Genomic DNA, 22,653 nt, shown 5'->3' with positions numbered 1-22,653 from the left:
GGCTGTGAGAAATCTGGTAACTCTATAGACTGGGTGCTCTCTGACCTGCCAAGCCATGAGGTCAGGTGTGTGCAGCAGCATTGCATCCTCAGATGGTGGTGGTACACGTACACACGAGAGCAGATTGGAGCAGGTCTAAAAGGCATACGCAAGGTGTATACGTGTATGGCTAGGACTTATTCAACACCTATTTCTCCTTTGACACCCACTCCTGTTGCATTGCCGCCCCTCCATCAAGCCACACCATGACCTCGTGGAGAGTTTCCTAGGACCAGGTTTGGATAAAGAAAAAGCTCATACCTGGATTACAGATAGATCTGTACACGTGTTGACTGATTTGTGAAGATCCCTTCAGAATTCCTTCTCCCATATGTACATTTCCTCTCAAGGCTGCCCACCCCAAATCTTACTCCACTATCATTTCTTGCACAATGGTCTTGCTTGAAACCACCCCAGTGTAGTAAGCTGTAGCTGCTTCTGTCAACAGAAAGCCCCAAGTGGACATAGATGGCACATGACAAAGGCATACTTACCAAAGTATAGCCGAGGCAAAGGCTGGAAGAGTCTCTACTCTGAATGATCTCAGGTACAAGCCTGGCCAATAAAATTTCTGTTCAGAAAACACCTTGAACCAATTAGCTTCTACATGACTCAGGCATACACCTGGGGTATTTGGTAAATCCATTACTCTCTAGTATTTGATCTTTTTTTAAAAATTGAAGTATAGTTGATTTACAATGTTGTGTTAGTTTCAGGTGTATAGCAAGCATTTGATCTTTTTAATCTATATCTTTCTGGTGTATAATTATAACCACAGGCTAAATTAAGCAATTTTGGAAGCAATTCATCACTTTCACCACAGTATCCTCCTAAAAAAACTATGGTTTTCTACCAAATAGTTTTGTGATCATTGGATTTTTGAGCAATTGTTGTAAAGGATAGTTTTTTAAACACGGTAAAATCGTGACACTCATCAAAATATAAAATAATAATAGGTCAAAGATTTTATTTAACTCGTTAACAAATTAGAGGACTAATAAGATATTATAACTGGGTCAAAGGATAATACAAAGAACCACATATATAAGCAATTGGTAATAATGAACTTACAAATTGATACACAATTGTAAGAACGTGGGGAAAGAAAGAATTCAATTGCATTTCCACCTATCAAACTTTACTTGCATGCCTATGGACAAGAATCATTTGCATTGCCATCAGTTATCTACAATTTATGAATTTACAAAAGAGCTCAAAGACAAGAAAAGGCACAGATACTCCATAGAATTAGATGACCCAGCAGGGTGTGTTCAGATAGTGTCTGCCTATTTTTCCACTGAAGACACCCAGTAATCATTTTGCTCCATTTCAATGATTTTCACGGTTTCCCCTACATTGTCTAGTTTAACCTCCTTATTTCACAGATAAAGAAAAGGAGGCCCAAACAGACTCGCAGATATGGAGAACGAACTAGTGGTTACCAGTGGAGAGAGGGAAGGGGGGAGGGGCAAGATACAGGTATGGGGATTAAGAGATACAAACTACTGCGTTTAAAATAAATAAGCTTCAAGGATATATCGTACAGCACAGGGAACATAGCCAATATTCTATAATAACTGTAAATGGAACGTAACCTGTAAAAATTGTGAATCACTATGTTGTACACCTGAAACTTATTTAATATCGTAAATCAACTATGCCTCAGTGGAGTTCCCTGGTGGTCCAGTGGTTAGGACCTGGCGCTTTCACTGCCGTGGCCCAGGTTCAATCCCTGGTTGGGGAACTAAGATCCTACAAGCTGTGCCGTGCAGCCAAAAATTTTTAAAAAAATGTTTTTAATTTAAAAAAATTATGCCTCAATAAAAATAATTAGGGGCTTCCCTGGTGGCGCAGTGGTTGAGAGTCCGCCTGCCGATGCAGGGGACGCGGGTTCGTGCCCTGGTCCGAAAAGATCCCGCGTGCCGCGGAGCTGCTGGGTCCCTGATATATATATATTTTGTTGTTGTTGTTGTTGTTGTTGTTTTGGTTTTTTTTGCGGTACGTGGGCCTCTCACTGTTGTGGCCTCTCCCGTTGTGGAGCACAGGCTCCGGACGCGCAGGCTCAGCGGCCATGGCTCACGGGCCCAGCCGCTCCGCGGCACGCGGGATCTTTTCGGACCGGGGCACGAACCCGCGTCCCCTGCATCGGCAGGCGGACTCTCAACCACTGCGCCACCAGGGAAGCCCAATAAATGATTTTTAAAAGGAAAAAGAAAAGGAAGACTCGATGAAAATAGCAGTCATTATAATATATTTGCCACAAAGAAGGGCAATCATGTTGGAAGCACTGGCTTCTCCAGACAGTGCTGGACCTGTGCTTCTGACCTTCTCATAGCCTCCTTCTGTCACTGTGCTCGTTTATTTCTACATGGACTCTAACCCCTCCCATTGACCTCTTCCTTTTCATTTCCTAATATCATCAATTAACCAGCCTCCATCTTACCCTGGGTCAGGGTGACTGTCTAGTTTGCCTGGTGACTTCACATAGCTAAGCTCAACCACTGTCATTTTATTTGCCAACTCTGGATAAAGCCAAAACCTTATATCGTTGCTGCATTGTGTATATGAATTACTATCTACAGATAAACCTGAGGTTTATGATCAGAAAACGAGAATTGTTTTTAATCCCACAAACCAAAAGTAGGTTAGCCCTCAGTATCTTTTCACACCTTGCTGGTTTCTCACTTTCTGTTTTCTCTCAAAATAGTTAAACAGAATACAAACCAGCAGGGGTTGCCCACAGTTGTTAGCAGGACTGCTACCTCTCACTGAAACTGACCTGTCAATCCTTCCCTCCCCTTTCCCTACTTTAAAGTCCTCTGCCTCCTATAATACCCTGCTGGGGGCAAAGTCCTTCACAGAGTGGCCAGTGTACAGTACAAACAGAGCCTTGACACATACTGTGGGCTGAAATCAAGAATGGTAGGGACGTGGAATGCAAATCAAAACCACAATGAGATATCACCTCATACCTGTCAGAACAGCTATCATCAAAAAGACCATAAATAACAAATGTTGGCAAGGATGTACAATAAACTTGAAAATCTTGTACACTGTTGGTGGGAATGTAAATTGGTGCAGCCACTGCGGAAAACAGCATGGAGGTTCCTCAAAAGCTAAAAATATAACTACCAGGGACTTCCCTGGCAGTCCAGTGGTTAAGACTCCGAACTTCCACTGCAGGGGACATGGGTTCGATCCCTGGTCAGGGAACTAAGATCCTGCATGCCGCACAGTGCGGCCTAAATAAATAAATAAATAAGAACTACCATACGATCCAGCAATTCCACTCCTAAGTATATATCCAAAAAAAATGAAAACACTAATTCGAAAAGATACGTGCACCCCAATGTTCATAGCAGCAGTATAGCCAAGATATGGAAGCAACACAAGTGTCTATAAACAGATGAATTGGTAAAGAAGATCTGGTATATATATATATACAATAGAATACTACTCAGCCATAAAAAAGAATGAATTTCTGCCATTTGCAACAACATGAATGGATCTGGAGGACATTATGCTCAGTGAAATAAGTCAGACAGAGAAAGACAAATACTGTATGTCATCACGTATATGTGAAATCTAAAAAATAAAACAAACACATCGGGCTTCCCTGGTGGCGCAGTGGTTGAGAGTCCGCCTGCCGATGCAGGGGACACGGGTTCGTGCCCCGGTCTGGGAGGATCCCACATGCCGCGGAGCGGCTGGGCCCGTGAGCCATGGCCGCTGAGCCTGCGCGTCCGGAGCCTGTCCTCCGCAACGGGAGAGGCCACAACAGTGAGAGGCCCGCGTAACGCATAAAAAAAAAAAAAAAAAAAAAAAAAAAAAAAAAAACAAACACATCAATATAACTAAACAGAAGCAGACTCACAGATACAGAGAACAAACTAGTGGTTTACCAGTGGGGAGAGGTGAGAGGGAGGGAGACAACAAGGGGTAAGAGATTAAGAGATACAAACTACTATTTATAAAATACATAAACCACAAGGATATATTGTATAGCACAGGGAATATAGCCAGTATTTTATAATAACTTTAAATAGAGTATAAGCTATAAAAATTTCAAATCACTATATTATACACGTGAAACTAATATAATATTGTAAATCAACTATACTTCAATTAAAAAAAATTTTTTTAATGGTAGGGACATGAAGTAAAGCAAAATTGTCAGGACAGGAAATCAGATAGCAAGCCTTGTCCGTTTGCAAGTGCACAGGACAAGGTGTATATAGAGAGAGCTGGGTCTGATTTCCCAGCACTTGCTGCAGTTGAGCAAGGTCCAGCTGCTGGCAGGGTTTATAAAATACGGCTACAATCACCAAAGGAAGTTAAACAGTAGCCAGGAGCCAGAACATAGTTACCCACAGGAGAAAATATCTTGATTTATTTCCGTTTGCATTACTTGCTATAAATAGCATGGCCTTGGCCTCCTTGTACTGCCTAAGGAAAGGGATTTGTGGCCCTATTGTTCTTCCTCCTGTTTTATTGATAAATGAAAGGGCAAAGGTGGAAGACATACTCCCAGTTGGCAAAGCTGTGAGACTAAGCAAGCTGGACTGAGGAAGAGAGACTTGAGATTGGCGGGCACCAGGGTCTCCGGTACTCCGGAGAGAAACAAGTCATAGAGGAGACGTTTCTGTATAAAGACAGTGGCTAATCCATGCAACAGATACATCCTTTCAACAGATACAGACTGAATGGAGGAGCAGAGTGAGAGATCACAACCAGTCTCTCTATATGGTTACTTGTGTATATCATTCAGTCAAGCTCTTGAAATTCATATTGGAACTGGACCCACCATGTTCAAACTTGACAGTCCAAAGGGAGGTACTATCTTGGTCAGATCACATATTCTCAAAGCAAGCAGTCTTGAAATGCTGAGCCTAAATGTATAACTTGTAATGGGATGTCACCTGGCAGATGTGGGAAATTTATGTTTTCAAGTTAGGGATGTAGGTATGTACACCAATCCCAAAGGTCTAAACTCACGCTAATACACATGTAATGAGAGCCACATATGTGGGAGGTGTGTAGAGAGTCGGGGACCATGAAGGCCATGTCCAAGGCCAATTCTGAGGCTTAGTATGATGAGGTCTTGGAAAAGGTGCAGCAGTGGCTGTGGAAATGGGCAAAGGTTGTAAGAGGCATTTCCCAAGAATGGATGGTGAAAGACGCTTCTAGCTTTTGAACCTGTATGCAGGCAGCCAGGCCGTTCATCTGGTCTAAGGATCTGCTAGACGATCCCAGAGACTCCAATGCACTGAGCCACGTCCTGTGTCCACAACTCTGAGTTCAGGAACTTTGTAGACCAGGCGGCTTACCTGAGGTTGGGCAGGGTGATGATCAGCCATGCTGAGGGTACGTAAATGGTGCCCCACAGTGAAACCCCATAGTGTTTAGCCCCAGGACTGGTGAGGGCCACCTGGCCCAGCACATACCAGGTTGATACATACACACAGCAGTCTGGGCCCAGGAGGGGTCAGTTGAGCTTCCTGGAGGCTGAATGTGACCCTGGAGACTCAGATGTTCCCATCTGCATATTAACATATTATTATATCATAACAAATATATACAATCAAATGTATATACATACATATGACTCTTCGTTAATATCTATAGCCTTATTGGTTTGTAAATAGACGGTCTGTGTTCATTTTCATTCTCCATTGAATTGACACTTCAGCACAGTACATTCCATAACTATTTGTTAAATGTGCAAATCAGTGAATGCAATTCTTATTTGGGGTGATTTTTGAAATATTTAGTAGCAAATATGGCATAGGCACTTTTCATTCAGTACTGGAGTCATCTGTAAACAACCAGCATAACCATACACATGAACACTAACCATATATCAGTATTAGCCCTGACGACATCACAATACCAAAATTTCTAATGCAAACTTATGGTTTTCATTCTGAGTTATTACAGGATTTACGTGGGACCATAAATAATGAAATAATAAATTTAAATGACACAAGCAAAAATAAAATCAGATCTATTTGCTTAATTTCATTTAGAAACTGAAGCAGTTAAGATTAGTTTCAGGGACTTCCCTGGTGGCGCAGTGGTTAAGACTCTGCGCTCCGAATGCAGGGGGCCCAGGTTCGATCCCTGGTCAGGGAACTAGATCCCACATGCATGCTGCAACTAAGAGTTCGCATGCCAGAATTAAGGAGCCTGCATGCCGCAACTAAGGAGCCCTCGAGCTGCAACTAAGGAGCCCAAGAGCTGCAAATAAGGAGCTCACTTGCCACAACTAAGACCCGGCACAAGCAAATAAATAAATTAATAAAAAAAAGATTAGTTTCAGTTTTATGTGATAGAACACCCAAATTAACAATGAATAGGGGCTTCCCTGGTGGTGCAGTGGTTAAGAATCTGCCTGCCAATGCAGGGAACAAGGGTTCAAGCCCTTGCCGGGAAGATCCCACATGCCATGGAACAACTAAGCCTGTGCGCCACAACTACTGAGCCTGTGCTCTAGAGCCCGCGAGCCACAACTACAGAGCCCACTTGCCACAAGTACCGAAGCCCGCGTGCCTAGAGCCTGTGCTCTGCAACAAGAGAAGCCACCACAATGAGAAGCCTGCCCACCGCAACAAAGAGTAGCCCCCACTCGCCGCAACTAGAGAAAGCCTGTGTGCAGCAACAAAGACCCAACGCAGCCAAAAATAAATAAATAAAATAAATAAATTTTTTTAAAAACCAAAAAACAATGAATAAGCCTTGCATGCAACACACACACAAATGCAGTCTGGAACTGGTATGGAGCGTCTATGATATCATCAGGAATGCAAGCTCTTTAAGCTTTCCACTCCTCTATCCCTTGGACTCTTGGCTTCAAGATCTAAGATAGCTGTTAGAGTTCCAGCCATCACATTTACATTCTAGGCAGCAGGATGGAGAATTGGAAGAAAAAGAAAAAAGAGAAAAAGAAGACATGTAAAAACCTTTTAAAGCAGTAGTCCTGTGACTACACCTAGCTGCCAGGGAGAGTAGGAGAAGGGAGCATTTGATGAGTGAAAATTATAGATTGTATGACTTTTTAAAAATATTCAATGCTTTATTTTTTTTATTGGACTATAGTTGATTTACAATGTTGTGTTACCTTCTGCTGTTCAGCAAAGTGAATCAGTTATACATACACAAATATCCACTCTTTTTTAAAATTCTATTCCCATACAGGTCATTACATAGTATTAAGCAGAGTTCCCTGTGCTATACAGTAGGTCCTTTTTAGTTATATATTTTATACATATCAGTATGTATATGTCAATACCAATTTCCCACTTTATCCCTCCCCCCACCACTGACTGTATGACTTTGGAAGATGAACTCATCTGGGGTAGGTGACTAAGAGTCTCTACTTCAGAAATGTTCACATTTTACATATTTCTAAAAGGTGGGGGGTGGTAACTGAAGTTCTCAGGAACTTAAGAAGTTGATTACCAGGGGTGGGTGGGTGGAAAAGGGTAAAAAGAGAAGATAATGGGAATGGGAAGTGCAGGTGAGGATAGGGCTACAGTTCTCTGAGAATGCCTTTTTTTTTTTTTTTTTTTTTTAATTTTTGGCTGCATTGGGTCTTCTTTGCTGCACGCAGGCTTTTCTCTAGTTGCTGCAAGCGGGGGCTACTCTTCTGTGCGGTGCGCGGGTTTCTCATTGCGGTGGCTTCTCCTGTCGTGGAGCACGGACTCTAGGCGCACAGGCTTCAGTAGTTGTGTCACTCGGGCTCAGTATTTGTGGCTCACGGGCTCTAGAGCACAGGTTCAGTAGTTGTGGTGCACAGGTTTAGCTGCTCCGTGGCATGTGGGATCTTCCCCGACCAGGGCTCGAACCTGTGTCCCCTGCGTTGGCAGGCGGATTTTTAACCACTGCACCACCAGGGAAGTCCACACAGGACTTTAATTTCAAAAAGATTAAGGACTGCAGTTGATTAAAACATATCGAACATATAAAAAATATATGAGTTCAGAACAATTTTTTAGAAAAGAAATAGTCCTAGAGATTGTTGGGACATCAACTTACTCCTCGGAACATCAATAATTATAGGGGAAAGAACTAAGCATTCATCCTACCTTTCTGATATAAACTGAATTTCAGTGTAACCAAATATCACTGTGGACAAGGGAAAGTTTTTCACTGCAGAAGAATTCTAGCTAGGGCTAGGACTAAGGTAAGGCAAGGGAGATGCCTAGTGTATAAAATTCACGGAGGCTCTCAGCCCTGATTCTAGTTAACGGAGGCAGGAGTGTTGAAAGTCGAAAATTGTTTCAACTATTAGTGAAATAACTGATTAAGGCAGTGAGGATTAGTGCTTCAGAAACCACTAGGAGAAAGGCTGGTAGGAAATGTATAAAAATCAGACTGTCAGGGACTTCCCTGGTGGTGCAGTGGTTAACAATCCACCTGCCAATGCAGGGGACACGGGTTCAAGCCCTGGTCCGGGAAGATCCCACATGCCACAGAGCAACTAAGCCCGTGTGCCACAACTACTGAGCCCAGGTGCTGCAACTACTGAAGCCCACATGCCTAGAGCCCGTGCTCTGCAACAAGAGAAGCCACTACAATGAGAAACCCGTGCACCGCAACGAAGAGTAGCCCCCCGTTCGCCCCAACTAGAGAAAAGCCTGCGCACAGCAATGAAGACCCAACGCAGCAAAAAAAAAAAAAAATCAGACTGTCACTATCTGAACCCAAGGATCAATCTTAATGTCACCAAAAATGAGACAGAAAGTATAACCTGCCTCCAGACAGTGATGCAAAAAGTACACAGCACCACCTAGGAAAGATTCTCAGGGAAAAGTTTTTTTGAATCATAATATAATCAAGCCTTTAAAGCTGATCTCCAGTCCACAGGAAATATTGAGCATAAAGGATGTAGTCCACAAGGAAGCAATATACCAGATCTCAAAGGAGGGATCTTATATTGGACTCTAATTTCATCAACCAGTCAATGAAAGAAAAAATAAAAGGGTAGGGGACTGTTCTAGATTAAGAGAAACATAGGACTTAAAAGACTTATAAGAAACACAAGAGACATAACCAAATAAAAGAGATCTTGTTTGATCCTGATTCTAAACAGAAATTACAGAAAGAGTATTTTTATACAATAGAGGAAATTTGAGTATGGCTTGGTAATTGAATGATATTAAGGAATTATTTTGAATTGTGTTAGATGTGATAATGGCATTGTGGTTATGCAAGAAAATATTTTGGATATTCCTTTTGGGGTGCATACTGAAGTGTTTAGAAGTGAATGGTATGATGTCTGGGACTTGCTTTAAAATATTCCAGCAACAAAAACATAAGAAGGGGACAGGGGAGATGAAATAAGTCTATGACGAAATGAAGCTAGGGGATAGACACATAGGATTCGTTATACTTTCAAATAAATTCCACCTTATAGTATGTATCCTAGAGAAGCTCTGGTAACAGTGCACATGTCCAAGGGTGGTTCTGCAGCTGTGTTTGTAAAATGAAAATTGGAAATGAGTCTGTCAATAAGAGAAAAACAGTGATAAAGTGATAAGGGACTGTCCTTTCAGCAGTCCGTTCCTGCTCCTCCTGTTTAATAAAATCCTGATTTTACTTATCCCCCACATAAATGTTTTATGGATGCATTGTGATGAATCCAAGGCATAAGTTGGAATCTCTTTTGCCAGTAATTGATCCAGTGGTGGGCAGGCTACCAACTTCACCGAGGAGAACTAAGGGGAGATTTTGGTGAGAGACTTCTGAGAAAGATTCACTGTACTTCATTGATTCTAAGACACACACTCTTTTGTTTCTGAAATTATCAGGATTCTCACAATCTCTGTCAGATGGCTGCTATGGTGTGATTGTCGTTCCCCACGTGTGTGCAAACGATCTGAAAACCTACCATTCGTGACTTCTGGTAAGATCCAGAAAGTGCCAGAACTGAAACCTGCAGAATGGGCCTTCTTGAGACAACAGTGGTGATTCTGTGAGGAGACTGCTGTCCCGCCAGTGTTCCTGAGGGCACAGAGGGTGATGAACACAGACAGGGAAGGCACTGAATTGAAAAGTAATCTAGAGTGGAACTCTGGCGGGAAAACGTTCTGAAAATACCTTAAACAATTTAGTTCATTTCTATTTTCTTGTTTTGTATACTCAGGAGTAATATATAATTTAAAAAATTTTATGTCTAGGTCTCGAAGAGCTATTTATTTAAACATAAATTCTAAGGGATAAGAAAGCATTAAGTCAGTTTAATTGTCAGCACTCTTTATTTTTAGTAGTAAATTGATAGGATCTTGGGTTTGATGAAATGTGGTACCTATTTGTTAGAGAATAAGGCTGGAAAAGGAAAATTCTTTTCCCCCTTCCTCCACTTCCTTTGGATACCGCGACAGGCAAGGGTATGGTGCTCAGAGCTATGGCCATTATCTTGGGACCACAAGAGGAAGATAGAACTCCAGGGATGCCCAACTGCATCTTGACACTGCTGAGTCACTGACTTAGCAATGGAACAGTCTACCTGCAGATTTCTCATCAGTGAGATATTTAATGCCTTTATTATTTATGAGACTTTTCTTTTTTAGCTGCACTGCGAGGCATGTGGGATCTTAGTTCCCCGACCAGGACTGAACCCAAGCCCTGTGCGTTGGAAGTGCAGAGTCTTAACCACTGAACTGCCAGGGAAGTCCCTATGAGACTTCTATGTAGGGATCATGCTACAAAAGTATACTTAAGTGATCATCATTTAATGGAATACTATAAACTATATATGTTGTTTAATATATATATAATACATTTATAATGTTTATATAAATATATTATATATTTAAAATGAATATTATATATTATGAATATATATTTCAATCTCAAAAATGTAGCATTGAGTTGAAAAAGCAAGTTTCAGGGAATTCCCAGGCAGTCCAGGGGTTAGGACTTGGCGCTTTCACTGCCGTGGCCCGGGTTCAATCCTGGTTGGGGAACTAAGATCCCACAAGCTTCATGGTGTGGCAAAAAAAAAATTTTTTTTTAATTTAAAAATTATTTTAAAACATTTTATTTTATTTTTAAAATATTTATTTATTTACTTACTTATTTGGCTGTGCCAGGTCTTAGCTGCAGCACACGGGATCTTTGTTGCCATGTGCAGTATCTTTTAATTGCAGTATGCAGGCTCTTAGTTGCGGCATACGGGATCTAGTTCCCTGACCAGGGATCAAACCCAGGCCCCCTGCATTGGGAGTGCAGAGTCTTAACCACTGCACCACCAGGGAAGTCCCTTTTTAATTTTTTTAAATAAAAGAAATTAAAAAGCAAGTTTCAGAATGACACTGTCAGTATGATATTTAAAGTTGAATGAATAATAATAAATGTTGTTTATGGGTATATCATGTTTTAAACATGGACTACAAGGACACATACCATCTTCAAAGAAGTGGCTACCTCTGGGAAGAGAGTAAGGGAAATGCAATCAGGAAGGGAATATAAATTGGACTCATCTGTACCAGTAACGGTTTTCAAAAGAAAGATCTGAAGCAAATGTGGTGAACGTTGACATTTGTCAAATCTGAGTGGTAAATAAACTTGTCATAATATATCTGTACTTTTCTGTGTTCTGAAATATCTCATCATGATGATGATAAAATTTTAACTACTCAATTTTCCCATTATTTATAGTTGAATAATCTTTCTGAATTCAGGTTTTAGAGAGTAATAAAAATATGTTTAACATACATATTTTTTTCTTCACTTGTAAATTGGAAATGTCCTCAAGGAGAAGGCACCAATGAGTCATTAAAAAAAACAAAAAAACAAAAAACAGGACCGGTGGTCCAGTGGTTAAGACTCCATGCTTCCACGGCAGGGGGCACCGGTTTGATCCCTGGTGGGGAAAGATCCTGCATGTCACAAGGTATGGCCAAAAAAAAAAACCCCAAAAAACCCCACTCTACCTTGCTGGTTCGACACAGAATTAGATATTGGTAATGTCTGCACAACTTTGTGAATATACTAAAAACCATGGAATTATATACTTTAAAATGGTGAATTGCATGGTATGTGCTCATATCTCAATTTTTTAAATTAGTCATTGTCCAATAACAATAACTTATTATTTTTCACCATTCTGGGGGTTGACTGAGCAGTTTTTCTTTTCTTTTCTTTTTTTTTTTTTGGCTGCATTGGGTCATCATTGCTGTGTGCAGGCTTTCTCTAGTTCTGGCCAGTGGGGGCTACTTCTCATTATGGTGGCTTCTCTTGTTGTGGAGCACAGGTTCTAGGTGCGCGGGCTTCAGTAGCTGCAGCACGTGGGCTCCGTAGTTGTGGTGCACGGGCTTAGTTGCTCTGCAGCACGTGGGATCCTCCCGGACCACGGATCGAACCTGTATCCCCTGCACTGGCAGGTGGACTCCCAACCACTGCACCACCAGGGAAGCCCCTGAGCAGTTTTTCTGCTTCATATGATGTTAGCTAGGATCACTCATGTGACTGCATTGAGCTGGCAGCTGGATTGGGCTAGAAGGTTCAAGAAGGCTTCATTCTTATGTCTGGAACCTTGGTGCTGGTTGTCACTTGGGACATCTTGGCTCCCCTTCTCATGGTCTCACTCCAGCAGGACAGCCTTATAGCCTTACAGCATGGTAGCTGAGTACAAGGGAGGAAAAGTGGACACTGCCATGCCTTTCAAGGGCTAGAACCAAAACTGGCTCAGCATCACTTCTGCATTCTGTTGGTTGGAGCAAGTCACAACTCATATTCAAAGCGAGGGGAAGAGCAGCAATGTTCACATTGGGATGGGAGGGACTGGTGACAACCATTCTTGGAGACAATCTTCCACAAGTGGCAAGGACCACATCGGGTTTGAGGCACTGTGGGTACACAGTGGTACCATCACTAGCTGGTACCATCACTAGCTGGATGCGAACTGACTCGCCATGGCTGGTGACCAAGCAGAGTCCCACTGAGATTTTTTAACCTCCCACTTTTTTTTTTTAATAAATTTTTATTTATTTATCTATTTATTTTTGGCTGCGTTGGGTCTTTGTTGCTGCGTGTGGGCTTCCTCTAGTTGCGGCGAGAGGGGACTACTCTTTGTTGCAGTGCATGGGCTTCTCATTTCAGGGGCTTCTCTTGTTGCAGAGCAAGGGATCTAGGCCCACACGCTTCAGTAATTGTGGTGCACGGGCTTAGTTGCTCTGCGGTATGCAGGATCTTCCCGGACCAGGGTTCGAACCCGTGTCCCCTGCATTGGCAGGCGGATTCTTAATCAATGCGCCACTGGGGAAGTCCCACACCTCCCACGTCTGAATTAACTCTTCTCCCTCCCTGTAAACAAGGGAGAGCTGCCAATATGGAAAGGTGAGAGAAGAGACCCAAGACGTTTTCCACATAGGCGAATTCTAGAACCTTTAAAGCTGAATGTAACAGTTAAGATAATAGTTGTTTGCTAGTCTTGTTACTTGGGAAAGTGGGTTAACACCTCATTTTCCATATCCGTGAAATGGATAACGTCCAAGAGGTGGGACCACATGTGAGAAAGTGAAAAATGGCTCTGCTGACAAGCCTGGAGACTTAAGAGAAAAACAATTCTTCTAGCAGAACACTCCCAGCAGGACATACACTACACTCACAGAATATGAACATGTTCAGAGAAGGTTACACCATAATTGTGTTTGGGACAAGACAGAAATGAAGCCCTCCATAAGCACAAAAATGAGGGAACACCTCCTTCTTCTAACATGACTGATGCAGCTCCTTGACCAATGACAACTCTCTAGCCTTGCTTTAATCCTCCTGCCTCCTAGATAAAAACTAGTGGATAAAAACTAAGACTCAATCACTGAATTGTCTGTTTCCTGACTGCCTCCAATCCAAAACTGCCAACCCCTCAACTTCCCTAATTCCTCTTTAAAATCATCCAGCAAAAGCCCAAATTCTCTCAATTTCCTTTTAATTCCTTTTTTATTGAGAGGCTCCTTACAGTGGCTAGATCAGTAAACACTGCAGGTGTCTTTTTATGTGGGCTCTGACATACTCATCAAAAGACATACTAGGGCTTCCCTGGTGGCGCAGTGGTTGAGAGTCCGCCTGCCGATGCAGGGGACACGGGTTCGTGCCCCGGTCCGGGACGATCCCACATGCCGCGGAGCGGCTGGGCCCGTGAGCCATGGCCGCTGAGCCTGCGCGTCCGGAGCCTGTGCTCCGCAATGGGAGAGGCCACAGCAGTGAGAGGCCCGTGAACTGCCAAAAAAAAAAAATAATAAAAATAAAAAAGACATACTAGAATATTCATATTGGGCTTATTCAATATAGACAAAATACCCAAATACTCAACAAAAAAATGAATACACAAATTACAGTACATTCTCATAATGCAACATTACATAACAATGAGAAACTAATTTCACTCAATGACACGGATGAATCTTGTAAGGTTGAGCAAAAGAAGCTAGACTCTAAAGAAAATATATTGTGATCCACTTTTATTGAGTTTAAAACTCAATCCAATGGTGTTAGCCATCGGTTAGTAACTACCCTTGGGCAGGGATGGGAGGAGACATAAAGGGGGCTCCTGCATGCGGGTAATGTGTTGTCCTTCCTCTGGGTGCTAGTTATGTAGATATGTTTAGTTGATGAAAATTCAAAAAACTGTGCTTATGCTTTGTGCATTTTCTGTGTATATGTTAATATGAATTTTTTAGAAGGTTTTTTTAAAACATGAGCAACCATGTCAAAGGGACATAGGAGCAAACCTGAAAAGGTTTCCAATTAGCAAAGCTGAAACAATTTGAGCAACGAAATAATGTAGTATTGGATTATAACCACAATATAAAATAAATGTCCATGTAAAGAAGATGTGGTGTATATATGCGATGGAATAATATTCAGCCATAAAAAGAATGAAATAATGCCATTTGCAGCAACATCGATGGACCTAGAGATTGTCATATTAAGTGAAGTGAGTCAGAGAGAGAAAGACAAATATCATATGATATCACTATATGTGGAATCTAAAATATGATATAAATGAAGTTATTTACAAAACAGAAACATACTCACAGACATAGAAAACAAAGTTATGGTTACCAAAGGGGATAGCAGAGGAGGGATAAATTAGGAGTTTGGGATTAGCAGATACAAACTACTATGTATAAAATAGACAAACAGCAAGGCCCTACTGTATAGCACAGGGAACTATATTCAACATCATGTAATAAAACATAATGGAAAAGAATATGAAAAAGAATAAATATATGGATAACTGAATCACTTTTCTGTACACCAGAAACTAACACAACATTGTAAATCAACTATACTTCAATTTAAAAAACATACATAAGTCCATACAGACATAAATATATAATTGAATAAGTAACTAAATGGAGAAGAGACGAATCTCCCTTAGAGAATATAATTTATGCACAGACCCCCCATGGCAGGAGGCAGAGCTTAACACTCCCCACCATTCGACTGTGAGCTACATTTAATGATTCCAAAGAGTAGTGTGTGGAGGTGACTTAAGAGCAGAGAAGCCTGGCAAACACTACCTGAGCCAGGTGATCAAGGTCAACATCATCAGTAAGTCATTCTGTTAGCTCGTACTCTTGATTTGATGTGATGAGAATGGCAGGTCACCTCCGTGGTCTTTCTCCTAAAAACCTGTAACCCTAGTCTAAACCATGATAAACACTGGATACACCCAAATCCAGGTCCATTCTTCAAAAATCTTGACCAGGGCTTCCCTGGTGGCGCAGTTGTTGAGAGTCCGCCTGCCGATGCAGGGGACACGGTTTCGTGACCCGGTCCGGGAAGATCCCACATGTCGCGGAGCGGCTGGGCCTGTGAGCTATGGTCGCTGAGCCTGCGCGTCCGGAGCCTGTGCTCCGCGACGGGAGAGGCCACAGCAGTGAGAGCAGTGAGCCCGCGTACCGCAAAAAAAAAAATAATAATAATAATCTTGACCAGTATTCTGCAAAGCTGTTAAAGTCATCAGGAACAAGGAAAATCTGAGAAGTGATTACAGACGAGAATAGCCTAAGGAGGGAATTCCCTAGCGGTCCAGTGGTTAGGACTTGGATGCTGGCCCAGGTTCAATCCCTGGTCGGAGAACTAAAGATTCTGCGATTCTGCAAGCGGTGCAGCAGAGCGCAAAAAAAAAAAAAAAAAAGCCTAAGGAGACATGAATAATTTAATGTGGTATCTTGGACAAGATCCTGGAACAGAAAAGCGACATTGACTGAAAAAAGTTTTTTTCATTTTTTTAAATGTTGAATTTAGTTAATAGTAATGTACCAACCAAAGTTGTTTCTTAGATGTGACGGATGTACCACAGTAATGTAATAATTATTCAAGATGATCACAACAGGGGGAACTAGGTGAAGAGTATACAAGAGCTCCATGTATCATTTTGCAATTTTCCTGTAAATCTAAAACCTCTACAATAAAATGTTTCGTTTTGTTTTCAAACGGGGAATCGCAACTGTGCCTTCTCACAGAGCTGAGAGAAATCATTAAAAGTGTACAAGCCAAGTGCAAGGCTCAATGCTTACCATATAGATGTCAGGTGCAGTTACTGTGGTTTTATGTAAAATGAGGGACAAGAGCTCGGATACTCGAGAATTCTAACCAGGATAAGCACACAGCAGCGGCCCGCACCTCCCACCCCGCCCACCCAACACACGCGCAGACGCGCGGGTGAGCGCACGTCCGGCCGGGCGCGAGCGCTCACGCCGCAGGGGGCGGGCCGCCGGGGACGCCAGCGTGGGGCGGGGCCAGCCGCAGTTCCCACGCCGGCCAAGGCCCCCGGAAGTAGTGTGTCAGGGGACGCGGCGGGGCGGAAACCGTGCGTGGCTGGAGGTAGAGGCACCGCCTGGGGCGGAGACGCTGCTGCTGTTGCTAGACGACGCAAACTAGTCTTCGTCACTTCCTCAGCCCGCCGTCTGCCCACTCCCCAGGCCGGAACCCAGGGGCCCGGAGCCGGAGTGGGCGCAGGGTCGTCCTCCGAGGTCCAGGATAGCGGTAAGCCGGGCAGCTGGAGTGGAGGCCACGCCACCTGCGGGGAAAGACCCGAGCCGAGGCGGGAAAATGGCCGCAGACAAGCCTGCAGGTGAGACGCGCGCCTCGCGCGCTGGGGCGGCGGGACCCGCGGGGGCGGGCAGACCTTATGCTGCGGTGGCGGGGCCCCGGGTGGGGACGAGGGATGGGGACTCCGGGGCGACTCTAATTGGGGCGTGCATTTCTCTCCCCCATCCCCTCCCTTGGCCGTCGCTACTGTGTCTTTGGGCCCAAGGTCCGATAGTTTCTTACCAAGAGCAGTATGAAGCCGCTTCTGGCCTTTGCCCGGCTCTCCGGAATATTTCAGATTTAAAAAGCTTAAATCTAGGTGGCCGCTTCACAGACTTTTCGACTTCCCACTGACGAAGGCAGAACAAGGAAAGTTAACCCCGGAGATGCGGCTACCTTGATGCCCCCGGCTCGGGCTAGGACTCATCTGGGTGGTTTCGGCCGCATCAGCCTGCCTATGGTCAGCGACGACTTGTGTAATTAGCTTTGTAAAAACAACTTATTGAAATAGGCATAACATTATTGTGTCTCACTTCGAGCTGTGCTCTCTATAATATCTTGCGTTTAGAACCTCTTTTCCCCTTAAGTTTAATCTCGACGATTTTCTTTATGGATTACTGCTCCATTCCTAGAATCTTCTCCATTGAAGAATATAAAATTCTTTCCTGCCTACTCTGGGACGGTCTGGCGTATATTTCCTGTAAGAAAATAATGTTCTCTGTGGCATCCATCCAGGTTTTGTTGGATGGAACTTAAATGACAGGACTTAGAAGTGGTCAACAGTTAGACTTTTTACAGTAAAATTAATTTTTTTAAAAAAGGAAAAGAGGGCTTCTCTGGTGGCGCAGTGGTTGAGAGTGCGCCTGCCGATGCAGGGGACACGGGTTCGTACCCCGGTCCGGGAAGATCCCACATGCTGCGGAGCGGCTGGGCCCGTGAGCCATGGCCGCTGAGCCTGCGCTTCCGGAGCCTGGGCTCCTCATCGGGAGAGGCCACAACAGTGAGAGGCCCGCGTACCGCAAAAAAAAAAAGGAAAAGAAAATCTCAATGTTCTGTAATTCTTTTATTAGGTCCTGATCTCAATAACTGATGAACTTGATTTGAAATTAAAGTGAGCCAAGCCTAATATAGGTACAGATGAATGAAATTGTCAGAGCATCTCTTCAGTAATCTACTAAGAAGAAAAACAAGAGAAAAGGTTTAGAAAGTGAGGCTAAACCTTTAGAGGGCACTAGAGAATTTTAGGTAGGCTGGTCAGGGAAAGCCTCTGGTGAGGTGATATTTGAGCAGACACCCCAACAAAATGAAGCGGTGAGCCATACGGAATGAGGAGGGGTGGGTGGGAGAAAGTTCCAGGCAGGGAATAAGCATGGCCTCTGCAAGGCTGGACCAAGAGGACCAACATATTCCATCTTAGTTTAGGACATTGTCTCTCCCCCAGGTTTACCATTTCTATTCACCCATACCATTGCACTTGCCTGGAATGACCTTTTTAGGCCTAAAACCTATGTTGTTTTCAAGTCCTACCTCAGTCATAAAGCATTCTTCTACTTATTCATTCATTCGTTCATAAAAATTGAGTGCCAGGCACTGCCTTGGATATTAAAGAAATGGATATGACACACTCCCTGCTTTTGAAGACCTGCTATTCAGTCTGTTAGAGTCAGCCCTATTATAGTGGCACTCCCATTTGGGAAGAGCTATGTAATATATGTAGTAGAAGAATAAGGTCCAGAGTGATTTGGGGCCTTTCTTTGATTGGTTTAAGCTTATAGGCCACAGTGTAGGAAACTTCCTACCTAGAAAATAAGGTTGAATTTGTATTAAGTAGATGAGTGTATAGTGTGGCCCCATGAATCTCTCCGCTCCTCCTCTCCATCCCCATTTCAAGTGCTGTTGTTCTGGCCTTTATCTCTCTCTTTTTTTAAAAAAAATTGGAGTATAGTTACTTTACAGTGTTGTGTTAGTTTCTGCTGTACAGCAAAGTGAATCAGCTATACATATACATCTGGCCTTTATCTCTTGATGTGGTCTGTTTCACATTGAGCATCCTTCTGAATGGTTTTGTCTCTTCCTATCCAGTCCATTCTCATTGCTTCGTTTTCACTTTATTTCTAAAACACTATTTAGATCATACCATTCCTTGCCTATAAACTTTCTAAAACTGTGCCATTTTTTGTGCATCAGATCCTCACTCCTTAATGTCATTTATGAGGCTCTTCACAATCTTTTTCCATCTGATACTTCTATATCATCACATCTAGCTCTTCACACCAGAAGTGATTCTTAGAAAGTATCATGTTCTTTTGAGTTTCTGAGCAGTAATGCGCTTCTTTCTCTTCTCTATCTGGTGAACATGCTTCTCATTCAAAATCTAGTTTATATGCTGCTTCAAGTCTGAGCTCCTGAGCCCAAGACCCTTTTCATGGAGCTTGTTCTTCATTAGGTAAGAAAGAGGCCCATGAAAGGATTTAAGGAGGTAAGTGACCTGATCACACTGACTGTGGTAGAGAATGGATTTTTTTTTTTTTTTTTTTTTTTTTGGCCTCACCTCTCAGCCTTTAGATCTTAGTTCCCCGATCAGGGATCAAACCTGTGCCCCCTGCAGTGGAAGCGTGGAGTCTTAACCACTGGACCACCAGGGAAGTCCAAGGATGGATTTAAATGAAACAAGACTGGAAGCTCAGAAACTAGCTGAGACCAGCTAATGTTGTGATATTAATTTATTCATTAAATATTCACCAATAGCCTGCTCTGCCAGACACTGCGAAGTCTCTGTCCATGAGGAGCTTGTAATGTAGTAAGAAAGGCAGATAAACATGTAAACAAAGTAAGAAATAATTCGGATTTCAAGCTGTGATAAATATTGTGAAGAAAAGAAAAAATGAGTAAAAGGATAGAGGATAACTGAGAGCAGGGACCCTACTTTGAGTGGATTGGTTAGAGAAGGAAGGGCTCTCTTAGAGGTGATGTTTGAACAATGTCCTTGCTCCTTGGGAAAGGTTCTGAATTAAGCCTCAGTTTCTTCATTTGTAAAATGGGGGTCCTAATAATCTATTTACCTCCCCAGGTTACAGCTTGTGAGGATCAGCTGAGGTGAGGTGTGTGTTTTAGCCCACACCCTCTGGGAAGCAGAACCTGATTAAGGCGTTCACTGTTTGGAAGGTGCAAGCCCAGGATAGTGAAGGTGAGGGAGAGAAGGAAGGAAGGCAAAGGAAGATGAACTACATTACAGCCCTAGCTACTGTTCCATCGTGACCTGTGAAGAGACGTAGCAGGTCATTTGCATATGGGACTTTTCTGTAAGGTTTTCGAGGAGAAATTACACTTCAGAATAGTCCATATGAGAGAGAAAGAAGGGATGATTTATTTGTCCAGCTTTCTCCCATTTCCTGTTTCCAGCTGGTCAAGACTCACCTACTGGAGAATTTACCTGTGCTTCTAGGTTACGTGGCTTCTTAGTGATTGATCAGCCAGCAGTTCTCACACCCTGATTTGTATTTCAACCAAATCATAAAGGGAGGGGGTTCCCATCCACCCTGATCCCATCCTCCCTTTATGATTCAAAGATAAACATTGAAGGGGCAGTTGAAAGTCCTAAGGTTCATGTCCCTATGTAACATAAAAGTGGTGTGAAACACCAGCAATATTTTAGGGTGATTTATTTGACTTTACTTTTGATAGTTATTTGAAAGGAGAAAGTGGCTGGAGTTAGGATGCAAAATCCTAGATTTGAATTTATCTGAGAATTTGGACTATGAGGATGGCAGTAGTAGGCTTAATAGGAAAAAGTTGATGACATTATGAATATGGGAAAGACAGGACCAGATGAGTAATATGAAATCGGGAGAAGAGTACTTGAAGATGGCTTTGAAATTTTGAGCCAGAATGACTGTAAAAATGGTAGGAAGGGGCTTCCCTGGTGGCGCAGTAGTTGAGAGTCCGCCTGCCGATTCAGGGGACATGGGTTTGTGCCCCGGTGCGGGAAGATCCCACATGCCGCGGAGCGGCTGGGCCTGTGAGCCATGGCCGCTGAGCCTGCGCGTCCGGAGCCTGTGCTCCGCAACGGGAGAGGCCACAACAGTGAGAGGCCTGTGTACTGCACAAAAAAAAAAATGGTAGGAAGAACAAACAAAATGGGAAAACTTTAAGTTAAGGATATTTTTATTTTATTTAAAACACCCCAACCTTTTTATCGTTATTAACTGTATGAGGTAAAAAACATGAAGTCCTCTATCACTTCTACCTACCCAGTCTCACTGTCCAGGTAAATAATACTGAGTTTGTGTGTTCTTCCAGACTTTTTCTATGCCTACCCAAGCTTACATCGACTAAAAAATATATGTGTGTGTATATATACATATATATATATATATATACATACACACACACACGTGCAAATGAGGAAATAAACTGTGCAATACTGTCTTGCCATTTGCTTTTTTTCAAGGTCCAGTAAAGAATCTGTGCATTTTTAAAATTGAAGTATAGTTAATGGAGTCTGTACATAAAGTATCTTCTCTAAGTGACCTACGTTGGGTATTTTATTTTTTTATAAATTTATTTATTTATTTAGTTTTAGCTGCATTGGGTCTTCGTTGCTGCATGCAGGCTTTCTCTAGTTGCAGAGAGCAGAGACTACTCTGCAATATGCAGGCTTCTCATTGCAGTGGCTTCTCTTGTTGCAGAGCACGGGCTCTAGGCACGTGGGCTCAGTAGCTGTGGCTCACGGGCGCTAGAGAGCAGCCTCAGTAGTTGTGGTGCACAGGCCCAGTTGCTCTGTAGCATGTGGGATCTTCCTGGACCGGGGCTCAAACCCATGTTCCCTGCATTGGCAGGCAGATTCTTAACCACTGCGCCACCAGAGAAGTCTCTACATTGGGTATTTTAGGTGTTTTTAGTGTTTAAGAATTTAGAGTCTTATGATTCCAATTTAAAATGAATAACTGATTTATATTTGTGAATATAAGTTGAGGCCTTACTATGTTATTGCATGGACATTAAAGAGTCACTGTTTTCAGTAAGCTTAATTTTTTAGATTTATAAGTTATTTGAATTCTCAGAAATTTTGTCTTTTTAAGTCAAAGGTTGTACTTAAAATGTTTTAAGGGGGCTTCCCTGGTGGTGCAGTGGTTGAGAGTCCGCCTGCCGATGCAAGGGACACGGGTTCGTGCCCCGGTCTGGGAAGATCCCACATGCCGCGGAGCGGCTGGGCCCGTGAGCCATGGCCACTGAGCCTGCGCGTCCGGAGCCTGCGCGTCCGGAGCCTGTGCTCCGCAACGGGAGAGGCCACAGCAGTGAGCGGCCGGCGTACCGCAAAAAAAAAAAAAAATGTTTTAAGGTTGTAGTTAAAATGGAATATATTAAATTACTTAAGGTGGTTATAATTTTGTTTGAAGGTGTAAATGAAATCAAACATTCATCATGGCCCTTTAAAATGAAAACTCCAAATAGAGTAAGAAGTCGACGTTAAATGTAAAAGTTTGAGGAAAATCTAGTCATTCTGAACTTGTAAATTAATAACTGTTAATATTTGAAAACTGGAGTAAATCTCTTCTCCATGCATAA

The 22,653-nt window shown here is 42.8% G+C and overlaps 1 protein-coding gene and 1 non-coding gene across 4 annotated transcripts in view; both read left to right on the top strand.

The window, feature by feature from the left end:
• The first annotated feature begins 6,098 nt into the window (after positions 1-6,098).
• On the top strand, positions 6,099-6,171 carry TRNAR-CCG. The gene has a single exon. It is a non-coding gene; the product is annotated as a tRNA-Arg (tRNA).
• A 10,661-nt stretch (positions 6,172-16,832) lies between these two features.
• The window catches only part of CNOT10 (CCR4-NOT transcription complex subunit 10), a 64,261-nt gene continuing 58,440 nt past the window's right edge, over positions 16,833-22,653 (top strand). For 2 of the 3 annotated variants that reach the window (XM_032649523.1, XM_032649525.1), the window contains exon 1: positions 16,833-17,128. In XM_032649523.1, coding sequence (XP_032505414.1) covers positions 17,107-17,128 — 22 coding nt within the window. In that variant the 5' untranslated portion in view covers positions 16,833-17,106. The remainder of the gene's footprint in view (positions 17,129-22,653) is intronic. The other variant, XM_032649524.1, reaches the window with a different exon arrangement.

Source organism: Phocoena sinus, chromosome 11 (genome assembly GCF_008692025.1).
Source record: "Phocoena sinus isolate mPhoSin1 chromosome 11, mPhoSin1.pri, whole genome shotgun sequence".
Taxonomy (NCBI): domain Eukaryota; kingdom Metazoa; phylum Chordata; class Mammalia; order Artiodactyla; family Phocoenidae; genus Phocoena; species Phocoena sinus.
Note: the sequence above shows the minus strand (reverse complement) of the source record. Positions and strands in the feature narration are given on the sequence as shown.